This window comes from Trachurus japonicus, chromosome 15 (assembly GCF_045865225.1).
Source record: "Trachurus japonicus isolate A0001 chromosome 15, Traja_1.0".
NCBI lineage: Eukaryota > Metazoa > Chordata > Actinopteri > Carangiformes > Carangidae > Trachurus > Trachurus japonicus.
In genome coordinates this window covers 26,881,567-26,906,591 of record NC_140921.1, presented here as the reverse complement: position 1 = coordinate 26,906,591, position 25,025 = coordinate 26,881,567, and the positions used below count along the sequence as shown (strand labels likewise).

The window sequence follows — 25,025 nt, the reverse complement described above, 5'->3', positions numbered from 1 at the left end:
AATACTATTTGATCATTTTCTCCTACGTACTATTTACATTTCACATGGCCTCTGTCCATGTGCCTATACACAGTATATTGTCCTGTGGAGGGTTGCAATCTAAAGGGTTGATTTGCCTTTAGTTCAAATATGACACATAGTCACCACTGCATCTCGCCACGTCTTCTCACATTGTCTTCAAACAAAGCAAGTATGATGTGAAATGAAAGACATTGTGCAGAGACAGATCCACAAAGAAAAGTTGAGACTGGCAAACAGAAAGGACTGACAGGACATAAAGCTCCAGCTCCTCTGTTTTAGGTTTCATACGCCAGTCGCAGCCTCGTTGCTGCTTCCTTCTGTTCAAGGCCAAACATCGCTCGTGCAGTTGAACATTTCAGATGACCTTTACTGGATTTTATCTGCTCCATTCTGGATGCATGCAGCTGCCACAACAGGCTGTTATGCCATCATTAGTCAGCCTTGTCGGCATTATTCTGTCATTTTGTTTTTCACTCTGACACCGCTCTCGTCTCTCTTCCTTCCTTCCTTCCTTCCTTCCTTCCTACGGTGACACTGGCACTCTGGTTCTAGAAGAAAACCCTGGAGGATGTTTCGCCTGGCTGTGGTTTCATCACACAACACCAGTGCAGTCAAAGAGACAATGGAGGAGGTGGTAAACAGGAGGCTGAGAAAGAGAAGAAAGAGAAGGCCAGATGGGAAGGTATACAGGACTGAGACAAAGGCCAACTGTTAGTAAATCCATTTGGGGAAAGGACGAATAAATCAACATGATGGGTGCGATTTACCGGAGCTTTAAAAACTGATTTCATAAAGAGATGCTGAGAAATTGCACATGATTTCCCCCATGTTTTATCTCTGTGTATGAGTGTGCCCATCCCCCTTTTTGTCCCTGCAGTGAGAGCAGGCAGGCTGGTGAAGTTGGGGGCAGGGAAACTCTCTCTCTCCCTCTTTCTCTGTGTCTCTGGAGTCGGCTGACAGCTGCTTGGGGAGGCCTGGGGCTGCTGCTCATGGTTGGGCTGAGCTGCTGCCACATCCTGGAAGATTCAAGTGAAGAGCTCACGCATGCTCACGGCCAAAACTGGAGCAACCTGAAATAAAGAGCGCCCTTGACAAAGAAGTCCTAATGTTTACTCAGTCTTTCCACTTGTGTTAATATTTGAGGAATCCCTGCATGGCTGCATGGGGGCTGGAGAACGGCATGACACACAAACACAGTGTTTAAAAAGTCCATCATAACTGACGGCTGCTTCCTGTCGTGGGCCCAAACTGTGATTACCCAGGTCGCATGGTTTGACCCTCAGACTGTCATGTAAATTGTCAAGCAGTGCTGCACCCAAATCCTTGAGATATATATATCATCTCTTCCTGGAATTGTTTGTGATAGTTTGGGAAAGGCTGCATATTTTGTAAGAGAAATTCAAAAAGAGGAACATCTCAGTACTGTGATATCCTTTACAGCACAGGCTTCAGTTATCTTTTTCACCTTGAAACAAGAAAAACAAAGTTTCACTCAAAGCAAATGAGCCGTATATCAGATATTTATTCTACTAATGGCGTTCTAACGGCAGAGGGAGGGAGACAAGCTGCTCTGTGCTGAATGCAAATGAGAGCGGAGTGATCACACCCCAAATGATTAACCTGGATCAATACAACGACCCAATTTTAAAAGCCTGGTCAGCACACCCACGCTGTCAATACAGATGACAGGGATGAGAAATGACTCTGAGGCATCAAGGACAAAGGAGACAGCTCACTGACACTCTGGCTCTGGACACGCGCCAAGGCCTGTTTTTGAAGCCACCATGCCATTTTCCCCGGCAACTCCGGGTACAGGTGGAACACGTCAGATAAACACAAACACATCAGGCTGCTTCTCATTTCCTTCATGACGGTGAAGCTAAGGGATCCTCTGAGGCTAAAACTACATCCTCATTAGTTTGGCTTAAAAGCTATGTGTTAGTAATGACTGAAATAAAATGTAAGTAGTAGCCTATGTTTTTACTGACATGAATCAACATCCAGTTGCAGACCTCCTGTTTAACTGATCTGTGTCACCACACCCTCTTGTGTAAACTCAAGTTCTCGCAAAATTCCACAGGACAATCCCGTTACCATTCGCATGGTGTTGCTCCTAACCAGGGGCGGTCTTCCATGGTGGCACGGGGGGCACCCACGCCCCCTGCAATCTGATTGGCCACCCTGTGTGCCCCTCATTGACTTGTGGAAATGCCAATCACTGTGTAAAGCTCTTAACCACTTCTATGTTCACTGTACAGAGCTACAAGCACTTCTGACTAAGGCTCTTAATCAACTTTGCCTAGTAAATAAAGAAAAGTTGAGCTCTAATACTGGCTAAGAGGATAAGATATTTCTGTTCACTGTGAGAATTTTTTGTGTTATGCTAAGACTTCCTATTTGCAAGATAGAGTTGATTACTATAATTTTAATATTGACAAGTGAAGAGTTCATTTGCAAAAGCAGATAAGTGCCATTTTGAAAAAAATGAGCTGAGGGTTTGCAATTATTCTTTGCAAAGTGTTGTTTTCAATAAAACTTTTTTTTTTTGAGATATGTCTGTTTTGTTACAATCATGAAGATTCTAGAATTTTTTAAAAACGGAGTTATCTGCTGAAATGAAATGAAAATGTCAAAGGCATCTTCCGTACAATGTGAAAGATTCAATATAGCCAATAAAAGCAAAATGAAGACATAGACAAGACAAGACTGTAAACAGTGTGTAACTGTACAATATAAATATTCAAGACAGCGATCATTTTGTTACTTTTAGGTGCCCCCCCCCAAATTCACTCTTGTTACCCCCTGTGCCCCCCACCAGAAAATACTCTGGACCCGCCCCTGCTCCTAACATGGAACCACTCAACATGTCTGATCCGGGGGCAGCAGACATGTGGCCTGAACAATGTCCAGGTAGGTTTGCTTTCTTTTTTTTTTAAGTATATTTTTTTTGGCGTTTTTGCCTTTATTTGATAGCACACAGTATAGATAGACAGGAAAGGGGGAGGCAGAGAGAGGGGGAATGACATGCAGGAAAGGTCTGCCCGACGCGGGACCCGAACCGGGGACGCCTGCCTTGAGGACTGTAGCCTCTACATGGGACGGCCGCCTTAACCACTGCGCCACGCACCGCCCAGGTTTGCTTTCTTAGCCTTGACTTTAAAGTGCTCTGCCTGTTCCTGGCCAGCATCCCCTCACACAGAGCTCAGACAGGCCGGGCTTCCTCCACACTTAATTATGGCCACAGCTTGCATGGAGGCATATCATTAGCAGTAATTGCACACAGCATCCCACTGCCATGTGCCTCCTTTTTTTTGTCCCAGATTTACGCTGCATTGATCCATGACGGTCGGACCAGCGCACCGCTGCACATGCTGGACGGAGGTGATGAAGGAGTGATGCAACAAGCGAGCATGTGTTGACATCTATCAATAGGAGGAAATCGGGGTCTGAATCTGAGACTGGGTTTGAAGGGAGAGGCAGAGTGTGTTTGTTGTGAAAGCATGTTCATGTGTGCAGGTCTGTTTTCACATCAACAGTGGGAGAGTTGTTCCCTCCTGCTCGGTTGTGGAACCGGCTGTTACACGCTGATCCATGAACTGTAGATTTTCACATCCAAATTAGATTAGTCTGTTTCCACATGCAGGAGAAGAAGAACACACTGTGACTTCAACGTTGCATATTTCACACTTCTCTCTTTTCCCATACTCCCCTCTGGAGCCGAGAAAGAAGAGGTTGCTTTGTGTCCGTCTCAAAGCCTCTCATTGATTGGCTGACTCATTTGCGGTACATGGTGAGCCAAACCACAGTTAAGGACTGTAGCCTACTACATGTTGGGCTTCGATGAGAACAAACAGTATAAATCAATATTCATTTGAATAATATGACACTGATGCATGAAATCCTTTTTATATAGAGCATATAGCTTAAAGTATGTGCCCTGTTCTTTTACTGGACAAAAGAAAAGCCATGAGCAAGATAACGAGAGGACAACCTCCCTCCCTTTTCTTTTTTGAGTTGTTATCTGCACAACCAAAAGGTCACCTTGAATAAAAAGCACATTCTAACTACTTAAGGCACCGTTCATAATATAAACATTGGAATCTGTAACAATATAGACATGATTTACAGCATTAGTCCTCTGCTTCATATCCAAATAACCCTGGTGAATTAACATTGAATCGAATTGGGAATCTCATTGAATCAGGACTGTGTGAAATGAATCAACTAGTGGCAGTACCCGGCCCTACTGCTGTAGCTAAGTGAACCTCTCTGGTAAATGCAAATGCAAGTGACTCAAGTCTAAAATGCTCCAGTAGATGCTGCAGTAGAAAAAAAACATTACCCATTGTTCTTTAACATCACTATCCTTGGGAAGGTATGTGCAATGATACATTCAAACGCTACGTCTCACAGCTTGTTAGCTTACTGTTTATAAAATCAATACAACAACACAGTGATACAGAAGTCCTGATGGCTTGTTTTAAAGGGATAGTTCACCCAAAATTCAAATTTCACTCATTATCTACTCACCCTCATGTCGTCTAATGGTGCAGACACACCAACTCCGGCGGCGACGGATCCCGACGCAGCTAATCGCCGACCGCACCGGCGAGTGGGCGGGTCTGTGTGACGTGGTGCCGAGCATGAGTTTCGCTCTGCCGTTTCCAACATGGCGGCCGGGTCACAAACGATCTCATTTTACAGTTAAACAACACACTAAAGTATGTTTCTGAAAACATTTGAGGCGGGAAATGTGTAGTGCAGTAACAGAATCTTGATTCACATTTGATCAACACTGCCTAGTTTGATAGTTTGAACGAAGTTTCTGGAGCCGGCTGCATCCGTCAGACGGACCCAATTTGCATAAAGTAGAAGTGGAGTCGTGATTATGGAAATTCACATACGGCGACTGGACCGCCAACTGGATGTGTCGGATCCATCATGCACCGCGCGACCGGAGCTCTTGCTCTGCATAGACAATGAATGGGATCCGTTGACTTGACGTCCGTTGCCGGAGTTGGTGTGTCTGCACCATAAGAGCTGTGAGAATTTTCAGAGTCCTCTGTGCCTTCTCTGAGTTACGAGGGGGGGGGGTCCGCGCAGCAGTATTTGTCCATGGTTGTGAATGGATACCACTTTTCTTCGTCCAAAAAGACACACCAAAAAACATCCAAATACCTCCATACTGCTCGTCTGTAATGTCCGTCTTGTATTGAAGCCCCGACATGAGAAATTGTTCCGCCAGTCAATGCAAATCACGAGAGATTTGCACTGACACAGGAAGAGCAGTGAACTGAGACACTGGGAGCTTCCGCTACAAACAATCTTAAAATATATACTTATTTAATTTTTTTTGGAACAATATCTCATGTCGGGGCTTCAATACAAGAGGGACATTACAGACGAGCAGTATGGAGGTATTTGGATGTATTTTGGTGTGTCTTTTTGTACGAAGAAAATTGGTATCCATTCACAACCATTATATGGACAAATACTGCTGCGCGGACCCCCCCGTAACTCAGAGAAGGCACGGAGGACTCTGAAAATTCTCACAGCTCTTTGTCGACATGAGGGTGAGTAGATAATGAGTGAAATTTGAATTTTGGGTGAACTATCCCTTTAAGGCTCAGTCTCTGAATACAGCTGAGCCGTATTTCTCTGTGGCCTGAGGCTTTGATACCTCTGCAGAATTAAACATAGAATCTGAAAATGAAGAACTCATCTTCACCAATTTGACAACACACACATGTACAATAAATAAATCCACTGCTCACTTCCCACTGCAGCTTCTTGTTTCTATTCTGCTTACTAATCTGTTGGATGGAGAATTTGCATGCATGTGCATTCATGAATATCCAAATAGAAAAGAATGAATTTTATCACAGAATCTCCACTTGAATGCAGATCACAAAAAGCCCATGGTGAATAAACTGGAGGAGGCATTTCATCCTTGATGTTGGCTCCGCTTCAATAAAAGCCTCTCCCAGCATCACCAATCTCTCCACAGTGGTCACTGCTGATTTGCCTGCAGCTACATTGTTTCTCACTTTGCGTGCATAAATGTGTTTATTTCTCCGTGTGTGGCTCCTTAGCTAGATTTAGAAGATGGGGTGTGCCTGCCTGCCCTGCACGCATTCCTCTCTCTCCCTTCAGCCTCACCTGCAGAGTGGCAGATCGGCGCTAAGCAACAGCCACGGAGCCAAACACACAGCCTCAGATGGAAAGGACTCGCCTGTGGGAAGAACAGACTTAAAACAAACTAGAAAAACCAACTCAGACACCGCACCTGTTATGAATATGAAGACAGAAGCAGATGGGTTTATCTAAACTGTAAATCAGGGTTGTATTGCCCCTGGGCTCGCACTGACCTTTCATATGTGAATGTGAAACATGAAGAGCAGACAGACAGCAATAGGAATGAATGTAAATGCCCTCTACAGACACACACAAGTTGTGACTTCACTGAGCCTCAGCCACCTGCGATGTTCAATCATTGACTTATTTTCTGTAAAACAATGGAAGTCTGTTAGGTGCAGGAAGACAGCAGACCTTCAAAGGCCAAGAAGAAAATAATGGATCATCTTTTTCAATGTGATGTAAAAGGCTGACTGTTTGAGGAGCAGCTCAAGGTGACTTCACCTTGGAACACAGGAAGTATTGTTAATCAATAACCCTGTCAACCCACAGGCTCAACTCTACAATATGATGAAAGTCAAGGCATTTACTGTTTCTGAAAACATTAACATGTTTCTACTGTTATTATTATCAGCTACTGCTGTATAAAGTGCAACTGCAACTGTCCATGATACCGCACATGATTTAAAACCGTGGCAAATGTCATTTCTAATAGTCAGGCATGCATCTAAGCTGAACTCAAATCAGATTTTCCAAGGACATATCCATAAGGCACAAGGTGAATACAGCCTGATGCTTTCTTGATCAGAAAGTAGAGGCATGAGGCATGCTGGGTAATCGTGTAAAGACTTGACTTGTGAACTGCCCTGTTAGAAACAATGACCTACACTGCTCTCTGTCTATCTGTTTAATACCACACACCCTTTTTCAGGCCTATCCGTTCTGTCAGTTCATTTGCTATGGAGAGGCTTTGGCGCAGGCGGAACAGAGTGGAGTTATGAAATGTCTGGCAGCAGACACAGTCAGGTCAGAGGTATGAAACAGGAGCAGGCGTGGGGGGAAGGGAGAGCTGCAGCTGAGCCTCGACGGTAAAATGATCTGAGCGGGAGAAAGGGTCATCTCACCTTGACCAAACTCTCCGAGCGTGCAGCAGTTATGCAACAGACATGCTCAACCGCTCCTATTTATGACATGGAGGCTACAAATTAGCACACACCACATGGCCACGGTGAGGAAGAGTGAAGAGGAAGGAAGATAGAGGGAGAGACAGAGGGAGTAACCTGGCTACATTAAACTCTAATTTCTACCAGTCATTGCAGAGGATATGAGGCTACCTCAGACTTTCTAATGTTTCCTGTGTTGACTGAGAACATTTTAGCTACTCTAAAACACGCAGCATCAAGCTGTTGAGCAGATGCAGCTGAATGGCTGAACATCTTAGCACAACTCCAACAAGAAATCCTGTTCTGCTCTTTGCATTGTTGCACCTCCATCCCATTTATCCACCTCTGCCAGTTCATCTCTCCCAATCTAATTTATTCTAATTTAATCAAAATGTAACTTTTACAGTGACAACTGTTATGAGCACTGCAGCACTTTATAACTTTACTCATCATATTTATATTAAACATTATGCCAATGATCATGGATTTGTATTGGTTCATTTACATACCATCCATAGCCTCTCGTTCAATAATCTTCCACTGTATGTATTGGTTTCGTTGTGTATTATTGTCTACTAGTTATTGTTTTGTAGTGTTGTAGCCTATGGATGTCTCTCATTTAGTGTCATTGTCTGATGGATTCTGTTTTCTGTTTCAATGGATGTCTCGAACTTTGTGTCCCCTGTGTCCTTGTTTTATGCATTATGACCTTTGTGTCCTTGTTTTGTGTATTTTAATGGCCTGAGGTCTTTTTAACATCATGCTGGAGGACTACAGTTGTAAACTAGCCTTTGGCTAACACTGGCACATTTACAGAACTGTTAATTAATGTGCACTAGGCCCTAAATAAATAAATAAATAAATGTGACTGGAGAACTCAGAAGGCCAGAGGCCATGTATACAGGTGGAGGCTGTGGAGCCTGGGTAGACTGGCTGTTCTTTCATTCTTGCCAGGTCAGATAAGAACTGATAGGCCTACCCAGGGCCGTTGTATAGGGGAGAAAGGTGATGATAATTCTGGGGGCCCAACGCCGAGTAGGGCCCACAAAAAACCCCAGTCTAATCTTTGTATGACTAAATTATTCTGCATAAGACCCTGACTAATACTCATAGCAATGCTACATTAGCATCAAAACAAAGTAGGCTAAATAAAAAATGATAATACATACGTAGTCTAAGAAAAAAAGTGGAAAAGTCAGGGGCCCACTTTAGTATTCTTTCAGGGGCCCCAGAATTCCTAGCAACTGCCCTGGGCCTACCACTGTCAGAGCCGGCCAGTAAAGCTACAGGTGGAGGCAGCTACCAGTTCACCTGAGACTGGATAAAGACTGGCAGGAAGGGACAACAGCGGAGGTAGTTCAGGTACAGACACCTCTCGAGTTTTAAAGCATTTAAACTGAGGTGAAAACCAACAAACAGCTGAGTCAGGCTAGCTTGTTATCCTGCTACGCTAGGATAAATTCAGCTAGGTGCTCCAGCTGGCTCTGACTGTATCGACCAGACAGGCAAGAGAATAGAGTCTGAATCTCTCACCTAACTGCCCACAAGAAGGGATAATAACATATAGTATATCCCAATGTGTCAACCTCCTTCTGTAAATAAGCAAAACATTTCCACTCTTCACAAGTAAATGGTAAGCTTATTGGCCAGGTAAATGGGATCTGGGGTCTAAATGAGACAGTCCTGATAAGTAGAAGACAATTCAAACATACTAGCCTACAAAATAACTAGAGAATCTGAATTAAAATTTAAGTTTAACAATTAAATGATAATCTGAGATACTCATAAAACCCTGGATGTTACATTTCCTTTAATGTGTATGTATCTTTAATAATGCTCGTCTCCATTGTAAAGACCTCTTTTATACAGTCCATGGTAAAGACCCTCATTTTCTAATAGCAACATTTTAAAGGCCCAGTGTGTAGTAATTGAAGGTTTATTGGCAAAATCTGAATATACTACCCATAAATATATTTGCACAAGTGTAAAATCGCTATAAAATAAAACTGTTGTGGTTTTCGTAGCCTTATCATTATTTTTTTATAAATACATAGTTGCCATCTTGCGCCGCCATGTTTGTACGGCAGCCCATACGGAAAATCCAGCCAGCCAGAGAGCACGTTTAGTGAGTTTCGCCTGAATAAATAAACCAATGAAGAAGGCAGAAGGAAAGGAGGAGGAAACAGCAGATACAGTATATCATAAAATGGTTTAGAAATTTCACCTCATTGCTCCACGCTCCTGAAATACTCCTATAGTCATCCCAGATATTTTTTTGTCCTCAGAGGCCACCGTCACTTTGCCTACGAGCGCTGCAATCTAGAATCTCTAAACGCTGGATATCACGGTTTTACCCCCATTTTACACACTGGACCTTTAAGCTTCATATTGAGAAGCCCAAGATACAAGCTGAAATGGTGATGACATAACAAGGCCAGAACCCATCAGACAGACCACAACTGTTAAAGGGATAGTAGCAATTTTAAAAAAGTGGGGTTGTATGATCTACAAATAGCCCCTAAGTACTTTAATTGCAGTATAAGACTCTATCTAATCTACCAACTCACGTATCCCTCCGGCCCAGGGTTAGCGCCCGCCGATCAGCAGTTGGTTAGGTCCAAATAAAAACTGCGTTTTTCCGGCACTTTGAGGGAACAAGTGAACAATGGAACGGTGTTTTTTTTTTTCAGATAAAACCTCTTTTAGGCCGCGAAAATAGGCCGTTTCTTTGGGTCTGTTCACAACAATGTATGTTGTAAATCTCTGGGCAGGGCTATGGGCTGGCTTTGCTAACGGGAGGAGTGCAGAGAGTCTTCTACTGCAATTAAAGTACTTAGGGGCTATTTGTAGATCATACAACCCCACTTTTTAAAAAATGCTACTATCCCTTTAACAGTTCATCATAAGTAAACTATACATAATGTGTACATTTGGTGAGGTGGCCCTGAGAAAAAAGGAACATCAAAGGCCGAGCAACAACAGCACAGGTATTGCTTGTATATTTTATTTTATGTACAGTACATGTAAAAAAGAAAACAAAAAAAGTAGCCAATAACATTGACCGACGTGGGCAACAGTAGATAGCCATGTTGCTCATAACATGGGAAAAATCCTGACGACCAGTTCCCCTCTCAGGCATACGTAGATGTAGACTCTCTCGCTTGTCGTTGTGTAAGGCTGCCTGGAAACTAGCTGGCCTTGATAGCGAATGGTCAAACCGCAGATTATCAAAAATGGGAGGAGTGCATTATCTCCATCTCCTGTGGTAAACACACTTCTCTCATCGACAATCAGTGGGAGTCCAGTTTTCTGAACAAAAGGTTCCCAGACAGGCAGAAAGGAGACGGGCTGGTTGGCTGAGCGTGACTGTGTGCAATCTTCGGTTAGGTTTCTTTTTTACTTCTTTTTTTTTTTAATACAGACGGGGCTCCGCTTGACAGCCGTGGTCTCTTGCCTTCCCTGCCTCCCTCCCCCTATTCCAACAATGCTGCTTTCAACACAAAGGTCACTAAAGGTCAGCGTTGCAGTCTGCTTTTGCTGGATGACTCAATATAACTGCAGGCTCCAACTAGTAGAGAGCTTTTCCTCAGCACACTCAGCAGTTGAATTCACAGTATTCTTACAGCGTGTTATTTGTTTTTCTCCCAAAGTCACTCATAAAGCTTTAACTGATAATGCATAGGGGGGCGTTGACACGTTTGTTCACCCATGTTTCTCCAGTGGAAAAGTTTTAAAAAATGGATTTCTAGTGTGTTTGTGTGTGTACTGTATGTGTGTGGTGATTAAGCTGAGAGAGGAACACACCCAAGTCCAATGCGAGAATACAGTGTACACAACCATCTGTGTCTGCTGTCCTCAGAAATCGTACAATAAAATAAAAAATAATGACACAAAAAAAAAAAAAAAAAAAAAAAAAATCTCGTATCTCAAAGGCCATGGATAGTCAACCACAAAGACTTCTGAACTCCCCTGCTGCCTATCAGGGCTGTATCTCGCAATAGTGTTTCAGATAGTGAGCTTACAGCAGGCCACCAAGGTACAGATAAAGTGCTTTTTTTTTTCTTTAACATGACGCTTTAAATAATTGAAGTGATGTGAAAATGGTTCTCAGGAAAATAAAAAAGATGAAATAAAGTTGGAGGGGTAAGTATGCCGATGTGACACTCCTTAAGTTAAAAAAAAATAAAAATAAAAGATGAAATGTAAGAGAAACACAACCAACATCATGATTCTGGAGAGGAATAAAGAGTTCAGTATAAATACATCCACAAACCCAACTAATGTCGCAAAAAAAGGCTACGAGGATGGAACACTGAGATCACTAGAAGAGCTGGAACAGTTCACTACTGTTTCTGGATGGAGCCATTCACATTTTCAGAGGTCCGACGATTCAGGGTAAGACTTTTCAAATCATGGGAAAAATGTCTGGTGGCTGAAGAGGAGGAGGGTGGGGTGAGGGGAGGGGGTATCGCAAGACGCCACTGGCTTCCTCTGGCTGGATGAGCTGGACCTCATAGTAAACACATTGGCGGTGAGGGCCGTGATGATGATGATGATGATGATAAAGATGATGATGACAGTAGCAGACTGGGTGAGGGGGCTCTGTAGTGGACTGGTGTACTTCATGGGTCATAATAAACCATTAGAGATCATTAATACATTCGGATCCTTGTAGTGTCGTTATTTAGCTCTATTGAAATATGTTTTACATCTAGGGGAAAACAAAGAGAGGAATAGTTTGGTTCATGGGGGGGGGGGGGACCATGAGATGCCCGGCCCTTTATTTGCTCCCTTATCCAGTCTCAACAACACTCCACCTTGGCGGCCATTTTCCACCAGCCTTGTGAAAAAGAAAAAAAGGGGAGAGGAGGAGGAGGAGGAGGAGGAAAACAAAAAACAAAACAAAAACCAAAAAAAAAAAAAGAAAAAAAAAAAACGGCATTATAAATAGTAGCCGTGGCAACCGCACGTATTCCCTCCCTCCTGGGTCTTGATGACAGAGTCTGAGAATTCAGGCAGACCTTGAAGACCTCTCTTCAGTCCTCAGCTTCTGCACAAGAGAGAAAGAACAGGAGTGAGAACAGAGTCAGAGTGGAGACAACAAGCTAACGAGGCCGGTCGGATCTCAACTGTTGACTGTGTAAAGACTGTTTTCACCACAGCAGGTTTGTCAGCGGAGCGCCGCGAAGTGAACATCAGCGACTTTGTAGCCCGACTAAAACCTCTGTGTGGCTGACAGAGCAAGAAAAACACTTCCTTTATGAGCGCTTGGAAAAAGTACCAAATATAGCCTCGTCTTAACCCCTTACTATGTTTATTCTCAACTACAACCGCCGGCTCCTCTGGCTGCTGAGCCCAGAACAGAGTCAACAGGAGCTTCGAGAGCTGCCTGTCTGGGCCTCATCTCACTGACTCACAGACAATCTCTACTGTACTGTAGGCTCCGAGTGTGTGTCGAGGGCCGGCTGCCTGGCTGCACGGGGTTAATGAACAGGGAAAAACTCTGCAGAGCCATAGCATGACTTGACTTGACCTACTTTAGACACAATCGAAAAAGTAAACATACACAGCATATAAATGAGTGAGAAATCAATAGAAAGAAACAGGATTAGGTGTCTTAATATGGTGCTGTTCCACCTCGAGCCTCCAAAACAGCTTCACTGCAGAGTCTCAGAGCTCTGGTGCAGGGGAGGACGACATCTTGCTAAAACATCTATTCTATTCTATTCTATTCTATTCTATTCTATTCTATTCTATTCTATTCTATCAAACTCTTCTATCTATTTGTAGAGGGCAACCTCCATCTCCCATAGATGTTCTGGAAAGCTGAGGTCTGGAGACATTCTCAATGGCTTCATTTGAAGTGGGCTTTAAGTGCTCACTAAATAAAAAAGACAAATAGAAAGTATGGAGGAGCTTGTGGAGACAATGTATTTAACATTGTCTCCACAAGCTCCTCCATAACTTAGCTGTGAACATTTAAAAGTCAAAATATTTAAGCTACAGGACACAATATGAGCAGCCTCATCTCAACACAAAGATATATACGGCCACTTCTCATCTGAGCAGTCACTGAGCCCTTGTCCCCGAGCACTGGCATCTGCATCTGTTATAATGCACTCATTTATTCAGACTCTTCCTTTAATGTATCATCTGTCTCTATATGAAACAGCACCTCCAGTTCCTGTTATTGTGTTGAGGCTGTTCTAGGGTTGGGCGGTATGAGCAAAATCTTATATCACGGTATGAGTAATTTCACATCACGGTAACGGTATATATCACGGTATGTTTTTTTCCCCCTGTAAATTCAATTAATGGCTTAAAATAACCATACTGTCGCATTTGATCATTTTCCTCTTTTATTTTTTAACTTGGATTTCTACATATAAAAAAAGACAGGAAAAATGCCAGAGCAGTCTGGCTCCAGTTAGTGCAATTATATATAAAAAAAAGAAATCACAGAATCACAAATTTGCCATTTTACAAAAATGGCTACGGTCTGTGCTGTCTATGGCTGTTCAAACAGGTCAAACCGGGAAAATCAAAGAAGTTACTTTGAGTTCCTAAGTAACCTTTACAGTCTATGGTAGTATATAAAGGGCTCAAATTTCAACAACTGACGGAAAAACGGTGTGTGGGAGGGACGGAAGTGACCATAATAAACAAAGAGTGTCCTAGCCTGTCCTACAGTAAAAATGGCACATAGAAAGAGGAGTAAAGCAATAGCCTATGTTAAGCAGCAATATATATTTAAGCATCAAAGATGTTCAATCAAACCCACATAGTTTGAAACAACGTTTAAAACACACACAGCCAGTGTCACAACTAAGCATAAAAAGCCCGCTAGCTTAATGCTAACGTATAATGTAAAACACCATAGACGGGCTAACAGAAATTAGCATCGCTTATAACCTGACTTACTCCTCTTCTGAAAAACTCTGACAAGTCAAACTTTAGGATGTGTTAGAGGTCTAATTCATCTGTCTAACCATCAGAACTATGACACATGAAACGGCAAACACAGCTGATCGATCGAAAAAAATTACGGCTGGAGTGAATTACTTTCACTTTTCACTTTTTCGTCTTGTTGGGCGGGTCGGGCTGCCTCCGTTTCCTCGTGACTCCCACTCATGGATGCTCCCACTCCTGCTTTCACTCTCCGCCTCCGCCATGGTTGTTATCACTCTGCACTCCGGTAACCGGTAAAGTTGTTTCTTCTTCGTCGTGCTCATGCAACCACGCCAAGCAGTCTGCTGCAGTGCCGGCTCCCCCGTGTGTCGAGGCGGTCTAACTACAGTGACTCAGAGAGATGCCGCAGACATCTGCTCTTTCTCCGGTATAAACGGTATTGCAAAATCTCTACCGGTAGACATTTTATACCGTCACACGGTATAATACCGTCATACCGCCCAACCCTAGGCTGTTCTCTCTACAGCGATCTGCGCTCAGCCTGTGCCTTCATTACAGCTGCTGTTCATGCTGTGGCCATGTATGAAGGTAGAGTCGTGGTTCAATAGCAGGTTGCTGCTCAGCTCAGAGTTTCATATGAACGTCATCAAAGGTGATGTTAAGGGTTGCCTGGGTGACATGGTATTTATATCAGTAATGACAGTAACACCTTCACAATTACACTTGTACACAACCAGTTCTAACAAGACTGTGGCAGACTGACTCTGGAGAATGACATGTCAAGCTGCTCTGAAAAACACAGTGACTTATCCTCCCGTTCATTCTGAGGGATATTTTAGGGTTCACGGTGCTATTGGCTAATCAGACAGTAACCATGTGTCCATCCACTTGATTGATAAACATATTAATGTGAATGTGATTTCCATCTCAGACCTTAAATGGAAAAAAAAGCCGTGCCTAATAACGTCATGTGCTGTTTTGTGATCATATTGGTGTATCAAATTGTTTTCTTGCAATTTAAAGGGGAATTGCGTTTTTTTTTACAATCTGGACCATATTTCTAGCATAAAATACGATAAATTAGATCCAGCCGAGAGCCGCGTATATCCGTATAATGTGAGTCTACAGGGCAGCGCAATGCAGCCTCTAAATAACACATTATCTGCATCGAAACTTGTTCATTTTACCAATATTTTGTCATGATACGCTAGTGCTATTCCCCTCTGAGTCCGGGCTGACCTGTTATCAACATCTGTGGTCTGTAGGTTGACCTACTAACCTCTGACCTGGATGAAATCATCTCTGAGCGCTGCACGGCTCATTCTGATAATAATCATTCCACTTGGGCATTCAGGTCCATTTTTAGCGCAACTAGCCAGAGCTTTAGTGAGTCCAGGTTGCAGAGAGGAAGCCTGTGGAAGCTGAACTTCGTCCAGCTGCTCATTTTGTTCTGACAAGTCAGAAACACGCAAAAATGAACCATAGCATTAGCGGTAGCAACAAGCTGCGCCGCACCACAGTCGGAGATGACATCATCCAGGTCAGAGGTTAGTAGGTCAACCTCCGGGGTTACCTGACTCAGAGGGGAATAGCACTAGCGTATCATAACAAAATATTGGTGAAATGAAGGAGCAGATGAAGTTTCGTGGCAGATAATGTGTTATATAGAGGCTGCATTCCGCTGCCCTGTAGACTCACATTATACGGATATACGCAGCTCTCGGCTGGATCTAATTTCGTCGGAACGACTTGTAATGACACCAAAGTTATCTGGGTGAGTAAATGATCATATTTTATGCTAGAAATAAGGTCCAGATAAAAGCCTGGCAATTCCCCTTTAAAGTGTTTCCATTCATTTTTGTACTAAATCACAAAATAGAAGGACGTCCATCCTTCATCTTTAACCGACTGTTCGAGGTCGGGCTGCGCACACTTTGAACAGCTGGGAATATGTAGCAGAATTGACATAAAACATGATCGCAAGTCACATTTATCCGGCAAAGACCTGTTTCTATCAGCATTTGTCGCATAAACTTGTATGGATCAAGAGAAAACCCGATGAGATAAGGCATTTTTAATTTGATATTGCTTAATGCAAATAAAAACAACTGTAGTTTTTATTGCCATGTGACATGGTGTATAGTGTGTATAGTGCACAGAACATGCATGAAGAGCTGTGTTATTTTAAGCCGCCCACTGTCAATGGCCTGACCACAGAGACAGGTCATATTATCTGCTGCTAATCGATGCTAATTCTGTCAGTCACTAGATAACAACCACCTTAAATCCCAGCATGGTGTTGGTGCGCTGCGTGTGGAAGATCAGATGTGTTGAAACCCCACTTACCGCTGCACAGTCAAAATATGTGTAGCTCAGATAACTTGAGAGTAACACAGTGTTAAATCCTCTCATAAAAACACCAACTCATCAGTTTCAAAAGTCTGAATCTCCCCGTTAACTTCACTCAGATCAGATCAATAATTGAAGCTGATCAGCCTCATGTTTTTAACCCAAGCCCTCCATTTTTCATGAAGCTCATGAAAAATACGGCGTGTGAGTCTGAAGGCTCGGCCTGATATTTCAAAGTGTCAGATGAATATTTCATCAACACTTCATATTTCCTCCTTGCTATACATTTAGTCTGTTTTACTCTCAGATTTGGCACATGAGATGACTCCAGCAGGAATCCCACTGCATTCCCAGGTTGGAACAATTATTCTGCTACTGAATCTTCTCTTGGTTGTTTAGAACTGTCATCTGTCTTCATTTGATCACAGGGTCTTATGCAAACTGTGCAATCAACAGCAGAAAGAGGCGTTTCTTCTGGAGTTAAGTCTTTACTTTGCTCGTGTCATTGAAAATAAACACATATGGAGCTTCGCAAATGCTCCTGTAATGACACGCTTCGGATTTTGTGGTTTGCATATTGTTAAAGTGGTGGAGCATCTACCTTTTGTGACAGCTCTGCGCCTGTGTGTGCACCTGTGCTCAGAAGCAACTATCCCATCTGACCTAGTATTAACCTGCACCTTATATGCATGTGCGTCTTGATTAACCCCTTGTGACTGGACCTCACTTCACTGCTTAATACGCCAGAGACAGAGAGGGAGTGGGGGGGAACCGGGGGAATTCATTTGCTGCAAACAGCTCTTTATCCATTTGAACTAGGGCTGTCAGAACAAACCTCCATATTTGAACAGAATTCTGATTATTTTATGTATGAGAACATTTGAAGGAGGAAACGTGTGCCTTCTGCAACTACGCAAATTAACGTCATGCGTTGCGACGTGGGGTTCAGGGTGGAAAACATGTTGATAAAACTAACAATTCTGTTGTTGTTGTCCGCGACGTAGAGCTGCAGCTTCAAATTCACAAGCAGAGTTTTTTTTAAATTGCCTGTTTATTCGGCTGGAGCGATGGCCTACGTGTTCCCACTCTACACGGACATATTCTTTTTTTTTTCCCGATCGATCCACGATCAAATGTGATCCGTTGCACTTGCACCACTACTTATAATACTTCCATTTCTCTTCTCTAAGTTTAAAACCAGGTTAAAACTTATGCACACCGGCACGGACGGACAGGTGCGTTGGAGTAGACCTGCATGGTTGAGAAACATAAGAAAAAGCTCCCGCACACTGTCATCACTTGCATAGATTTATTGAGCTGACCAACGTTTCGGTCCCGAGACCTTCGTCGGGTTCGGGAAATCTATGCAAGTGATGACAGTGTGCGGGAGCTTTTTCTTATCCTTCTATAAGTTTGAATTATCGGGGGAAAAAAAAAAAAAGAGTTGGTAAAACTTAAAGGGATACTTCACCCAAAATCGACAATTCACCATTTCTACTCACCGTCATGCCAAGGAAGGGTTTGGAGAACTTCTGGAGTTATCAAAACACTTTTGGAGTTTCGGGGGGGTCCGGCTGGCAACGGATTTTCATATAATGGCGGTGGATCCTACTATCCACCGCCATGAAAAACGTTGCCAGGACCCCTCCTGGAACTCCAAAAGCGTTTTGATAACTCCAAAAGTTCTCCAAACCCTTCCTTGGCATGACGGTGAGTAGAAAGTTGCTGAATTATCGATTTGGGGTGAAGTATCTCTTTAAGTGTGTTACAAATGTTAGTGGACGCAGGATGTGTTAATAAGCTGGTGTAGTATATAATGAGCTAAACATTGAAAACTCGAATATTTAACATAAGAAGCATTAGAAATTTGAATCTGACTTGGGGGGAAGATTGACAGCCCTAATGTGAACCAGTAATATATTGTTGAGGTCAATAAAACATACGTGCACAGCCTCCCACAGAGCCAGGTGCTGGTAGGCAGCAGGGACATATAACATTAACCTGAAATGGAAAAACCACCGCACACTGACAGACTTTACTATTTATTGAGGGGGAAAACATCATTGAGAGCGTCACTGATGCTGAAAGTGGAACGAACTGTTCGCTCTCAATAAATAGTGAAGTCAGCCAGTGTGCAGTAAGATATTTCTGCTTCATTATAAAACCATACTGGTAACAATGATTCTGTGGCTGGGGGACATGAGTGGAGAAGACAGTCCTTCATTGTGGCCAGGGATGCATTTGCACAAACTATCAAAAGGCGTGATGCACCCTCAGAGATGCACAAAATATTAGAAAACATGTTTCATATGAAAATACCATATCATTTTAAAACTTTTAATCTGGGAGAAATTAACTTTCTCACAGGGCATCTCAACAAATCTGATTTCTGCTGGCAAGAAAACCATCACACGACACTGGCTGCATCCTGACTCACAATAGAGAATGGACTGATATTGTTAATGAAATATATATAATGGAAAAGATTACTTTCTCAATTTGCCTACAAATGGACAAATTCACAAAGTCATGGTCAAAATGGGTCTCCTATGTACAAATGTCACAGTCACATCCTAGAAACTAAATCACTTGTCTCCGCCCACTTAGTTTCTTTGTTCATCTCTCTGTTGGTTTGAAGGATTGCCTGGTTTTATACGTCTTATACACACATATCAAAACTCAGACAATATTGTTGTTTGGTCTCCCTACAAGTGAAAGCAAGCCCATACATCCCGTTTTGATTCATCATTGTTTTTTTTTGTTATCCCACCTTCTGTCTGTCTTTAGTTAGTGTTGTTTTTTTCTTATATATATACAAATATATGCAGATTTTATTTCTTTTAACATTACACAATAGGCTGTATGCCGAGCCCCACTACTTCCTGAACTTAAACAGGCTCCTTTATTTCCTGTCTTACATTATTGGACAAACTGATTAATCCAGGTGTGTCTGACCATTGTTGTGACTACTGAGGGCAGGATTAATCAGTTTGTCCAATAATGTAAGACAGGAAGTAAAGGAGCCTGTTTAGGTTCAGGAAGTAGTGGGGCTCGGCATAAAGCCTATTATAATACTGTAACACCTATGTTTTCCTCTTTTTTTTTCTTGACAATAATTGTGAACCAAGAAATCAATACCAGCTGTGTAATGTATTCTGTGAGGATGACAATAATAAAGAAAAAACTGCAAAGACGTGATGCACCCATGTGTAAATGCTGTGGACTGACCTACGTGTCGCAGTGGGAAAGCAGCGATGTAATTTCCGGGCTCATGTGACCCACGGCCTTGGCCGCCTCCAGGATGGCTCTCCGGTACATCCCTTTCTTCTTGCGGTTGAAGCGGGACCTGAAGAGCTCTCTGAAGGGCGACAGTTTGGCGACGGACAGCTGGGAGGTGGTGGGCGACCCGAACCACGCCACCTTGGCCTGGGGCCACTGCGCCTCGCAGCTGGCCGTCTCCTGCTTGCGGGTGCCGCTGATGCTGAGGACGCGCGCCGGCCACCAGGGGAAGCCGTGGATCTTCCCCCACACGATGTCGCCCACCGCCACGGCGTGACCCTCCTCCGTCACGCACTTGGTCATGCTGCGCGTGTGCAGCCGCACCGTGAGCGGCGGCACCGTCTTGCAGTCCTCCTCCCGCGACGGTACGGACGACGAGGTCACCGAGAGGTCTTCGCCCGGCGCCAGGTCGCACAGCTCCGGCGAGGTGCCGTCCGAGCTGAAGGACTTGGACTCGTCCAGGCTGTCGCTGCTGCAGACCGACAGGCTGGAAGAATCCGCTTTGCGCTTACGGAAATTGATGAGGAGGGTGAGGTCGCTGTGGCCGCGCTCGGCCTCCTCCCCGGAACTCCCCGACCACAACTCCAGAGAGTTCTTGCCCTCCCCCGAGTCGTCGGAGTGGGGGAGGCAGGGCCCGGGGACTCGGGGGCTGCGTCTCCTACTGCCCTCTACCAGTTCCGCCTCGTACTCCACCACGCTCTCCTCCCCCTCCCTCTGAGGGGGTCTCAAGCGGATCTTTGGAGAAGGCAAGTCCTGACCCACCGTTGTGAAAGGCCTGGTTAGTTTGAGTTTGGGAATGGACACAGTGAGGCCAGACCGTGTGGCATCTAGAATATGCCTTTGTTCCTTAGTGGGATCGGAGGGAACTTTGCCGTTCTCTCCCACGCCGTTCTGCGCCAGGTGTTTGGGGCAGAACGGTTTTACCGAACCGTGGACTCGCGAGGGGATCTTCATGACCTCCCCCTTGCCCTGTGGAGTGCTGTATGAGATCTTGATGACAGGACTGTGGGGGATAATGACATCGCCTCCGGGGAACTTCTCCCCGTCGGCCTCCCCCCTTCCTTTGTCCTTCCTAAGTCGCTTGCTGTCGAGGCCGGTGCCATTTTCCCGCCTTTTAGTGTCCTTAGAAGCGACTACGTCCTCTTTTCTCGACAGCTTGGAGGGGACGTCCTTGTCGTCCTTGTCGTCCCCGTCGTCGTCGCTCTGTAGTGCATTTTCTTTCCTGGACGCCTTGCTGTTGCTCATGCCGTCCTTGCTGTCTTCGTCGCTGTTCAGTGTGTTCTTGCATTTTTCACATAGCACCTGCCGCGGCCGCAGACGGATGGTGCTCATGGTCATGCGGCCGGGCTCTCGTGTCCGTCTCTTCTTCCTTTTGATTGGTCGCGGAGGGGGCTGAGGTACCCATTGGCTGTAGCTGTGGCGCACCCATAAGGGCTGAGGGAAGGGGGCTCCTTCAAAATAAGGAGGGTAAGGAGTCTGTCCGGCCGGCACTGGTGTGGGGACGGGGCAGGCCGGAGGTATGCTGCTTTCAGGGAGAGTGTTTTCATCCTTTGGTTTGTCTGAAGCCTGGCTGGGAGAACTGCAAACCGGCTCCTCACTCAGAACTTCTGGGATTTCACAACTTGGTTTTGATAATGGACAGTCCCCTGGTTTTGCTGTGAATTCCGGTAGACAGAAGAGCCCAGTCCTAGGATGAAAAGGGAGAAAAGAACACAAAACAGTATATTAATAACTGTCCAGTCCGATGCTGCTTTGTTCGCAGGTCTCTGTGAAGTCCATTCAAGCCAAAACAAACACAAGAAATCCTTGAATTTTTTTGTTAGTTGAGCAATTTCCTCCACAAGAATGACACTATAATGCTGTGCTTGTATTTCTACATGTTAGATAACTAGGCCAGAGTGACAGCACTAATCAAACACCCAACTGTTTCAATTAGGCCAGATGAGAAATGAACACTCAGAGCTGAGCCCAGTCTTTCCGTCAAGTGGACCACTTCAGGCCACAGGGAGGGAAACGCAGCTTACCACTTTGTCTTAATTTTTTTTTTTTTAAAGTATATATTTTTTGGCTTTTCATGCCTTTATTCGATAGGACAGTTGAGAGTGTGACAGGAAATGGGAGGCAGAGATGGGGGGAATGACATGCAGGATAGGGCCGTCCGACGCGGGACTCGAACCGGGGCCGCCTGCAGCGAGGACTATAGCCTCAACACATGGGGCGGGTGCTCTACCAACTGAGCTAAACACCGCCCCACTTTGTCTTAATTTAAAGGGATAGTTCAACATTTTGGCAAATTCATCCATTGTCATAATCCCTATAGCCATAGCAGTAGATTTGTTACCTTTAATTGTCAGTGCAAGCTGTTTTGAGATCTGCGGGGCAGAGATGCGAGCTGCTGGTAACATGGAATGTTATGAGACAGAGTTGTTTTCGAGGTAAATGCATAGCCGCCAATCCTGCCCCCGTTTTTTGGCAAGCAGTCTCTTTTCAGCTCTGCAATTTACCTCGAAAACAACTCTGTCTTGTAATGTTCCATGATTATCTCATAGCGTGGTGAATGTGCAGGTCACAACTTGTCCATGAGGGTGTTTTGGAGTTGTTGGATTGTGTATTTATTTGATGAGGGAAAGCAGGAAATACCATGAGCCTCCGTAGCGTAGCTCTGAGCAGCTCGCATCTCTGCCCCGCAGATCTCAAAACAGCTTACGCCGACAATGACAGGTAACGAACCTATACCGCTATGACTGTTTGCAAATTTGCCTAAAAATGTTGAAATATCCCTTTAACTGGACACACCGACGCCACTCTCCCCTGTCACCTGTATGCTGAAAATTCTTTTTGTGTGGGGGTTGGGAGTGGGAGTACACAGGCAGCCAGACATCCTGCTGCTTCAGGCCACAAAAATGAAGCAACAGTATCACTCAGCGCCTTTGAGTGATTTTTAGATGAGGGTTTTTTCATACTCTGGGATCAGCAAACGCGTCCCAAGAAGGCCCAACTGCTGAGGAGTCTTTGAGAGGAGGCTAGCAGGCAACAGTAACATGGCTGTGCTGCTTTAGTCAGGAGACAGCAGACAAAGAAACAACTCCCCCCCCAAAAAACACACACACACACACAAAAAACAATCCCATGAATCACTTGGGACTCTCTGAGGTATGGTAGGAGCCAGGAGATTTCAGTTTGTTTTTGCTTCCGCGTCTACTCAGGGATTATGTGTGGTGAGATTATTAATTAGTGCACATTTGAGGAGTCTGTTTTCCTCCCCAGGAGAAGCAACTGGCAGCCACCTCCAAAATAATATTCTCTTGGTGATCCTTGTCCCTCTCACCTTCTTCTTTTTTTTTTTTTTTCCCTCTAAGTGCCTCTAAAGCAGCTGAATGTCGGCCTTCAGAGAGATTGACACGGCACAAACAGTTCAGCCTGTGACAGGGAACACACAGTGCCAGTTAGGCACAGCAGAAGGGTGCAGCGTATGACTAGCAATGATTCACCACACTGTTGCCATTTCATAATGTGTACAGTGTAACTAGATGTAAAGATCTACCAGTGTGATAGGCCTAAAAAAAAAAACCTGAGAGAGAGAGAGAGGGGGGGGGACAATGACAGGAACTGAATTTCCATGAGCTGAACAGGAAGAATTAGTCCAATTTTGTTAGTGACAAGGCCTGAAATATGGGCCTATTTTAGTTATTCCAAGGACTGTCTTTTCAGGACAGTGTGAGCTCTGGCATGAAAAACCATCTAAGCACACTAAGGGGCAAAGCTGGTCAGATTCTGATTCTGCTACACTATAAATAGACTAAAGCCACTGGCTTTTAAGGTGTACAACACTAAGAGCAACACAAGACTTACACATGTGACACACACTAACAAGGGAAGATAAAGACATGATACAGTTATGTGATATAATCACTCTCATATGGTGTTCTCATTTATATCTGGTTTGATTTCTTCAAAGAAGAAGGGACATGTCCCTGATCAACAGAGACTAGCATGGTGACAGGATTTTCACCAGAGAGAGGTTTTCAGTAAAACCTTTAGAATTGTGATTCATCAGATGCCCCATGTGTCTTTATTGTCATGTGCTATTGTTTCTGTGGATTAAAAGTGACTGGCAATCAAAGGCATCTGTTAAAATACCAGCTGTAATACTGACCATTTCAATTAGAACATCACTTCAGGTTTTTGCACACAATGCTCTGCCATCAGCATGTATTCACACCAAAATATATCTGATTTGCAGAGTGCTCTTCAGCCAAGGCCTGTCCCTTTTTTTCTCTGAATACGTTTTAGCTGCTCTGTATTTGATTAGGCTAACAATAAGCTAGAGATGAACCCAGTGACATTAGCTATTGTTCAAAAAGAGTCATCCACAATCTGTGTAGACAGGGCTTTACCTGGCTCTGTCTGCACATACTGTTTTGTACAACAGTGAAACAACACACTTAATAATCTTAAAATGGGCTAAAATGACACCAGTTTGCTATTAGCCACCAGGCTAACAGATAGCTACCTTGTCACCTATAAGTCTTTTGTAGGGAGGCCCAGTTAGCTACCATGTAGCTCAGCAGCTAGCTCTGACTTGTTAGCATCAAAGGTAGATTAGCCGTTAGCAGTGTTTAGCAAATGAATTTCAGAGATAAATGTACACAAGAAATAAAAGAAACGCGACTCACTTTTTGTTGCAATCAAGTAATATCCCCGTGTAGCTCCTTTCTCGGTAGGTCAGCGTCACCACCAGTGTATCGTTAACTATTTGATCGATAGTGACAGGTACCCGAGAGCCGGCCCGCAGCTCCTCGGCCACAGCCTCCATGTTTCCCGGGGTGAAGTGTCCGGCTCGGCGGTACTCGATCCCGGCCAAGGGAGCCACGGTCGCGTCGGCCAAAGATCCGTCTCCCCTTCGCTATTAGAGCAGGAGGCTACACCAGGGCATAAAATGACGCCATCACCCCCACCAAGTCAATTACAACAGCACTGCTACCGCTGACATCACGCTCTCTAGTGCTAGAGGAGCAAAAATCCTCCAAGACAAGGCCTACCCTTTCCCTGTCTCACTTTGATTTGTTTGATGCCGGTTATTACCAAGGACTTATATGTCGGAAATGCCCGTTTTCCCAGCGAGCGCCTAATGGCGTTTTGTTCTACATGTACGCTATTATTACACTG

At 44.2% G+C, this 25,025-nt stretch overlaps 1 protein-coding gene across 2 annotated transcripts; it reads right to left on the bottom strand.

Moving 5' to 3' along the window:
- Positions 1-11,240: 11,240 nt before the first annotated feature.
- On the bottom strand, positions 11,241-24,906 carry pwwp2b (PWWP domain containing 2B). 2 transcript variants are annotated; one of them, XM_085800808.1, is made up of 3 exons: positions 24,533-24,906; positions 19,806-21,543; positions 11,241-12,369 (listed from the first exon to the last, which is right to left on the bottom strand). In XM_085800808.1, exons 1-2 carry the CDS (start codon positions 24,670-24,672, stop codon positions 19,806-19,808), a joined length of 1,878 nt encoding a protein of 625 aa, XP_085656934.1. In that variant the 5' UTR covers positions 24,673-24,906; the 3' UTR covers positions 11,241-12,369. The 2 variants fall into 2 exon arrangements, with proteins under 2 accessions (XP_085656934.1, XP_085656933.1); XM_085800807.1 differs by having other exon boundaries at positions 12,144-12,369; positions 19,810-21,543.
- Positions 24,907-25,025: the final 119 nt, after the last annotated feature.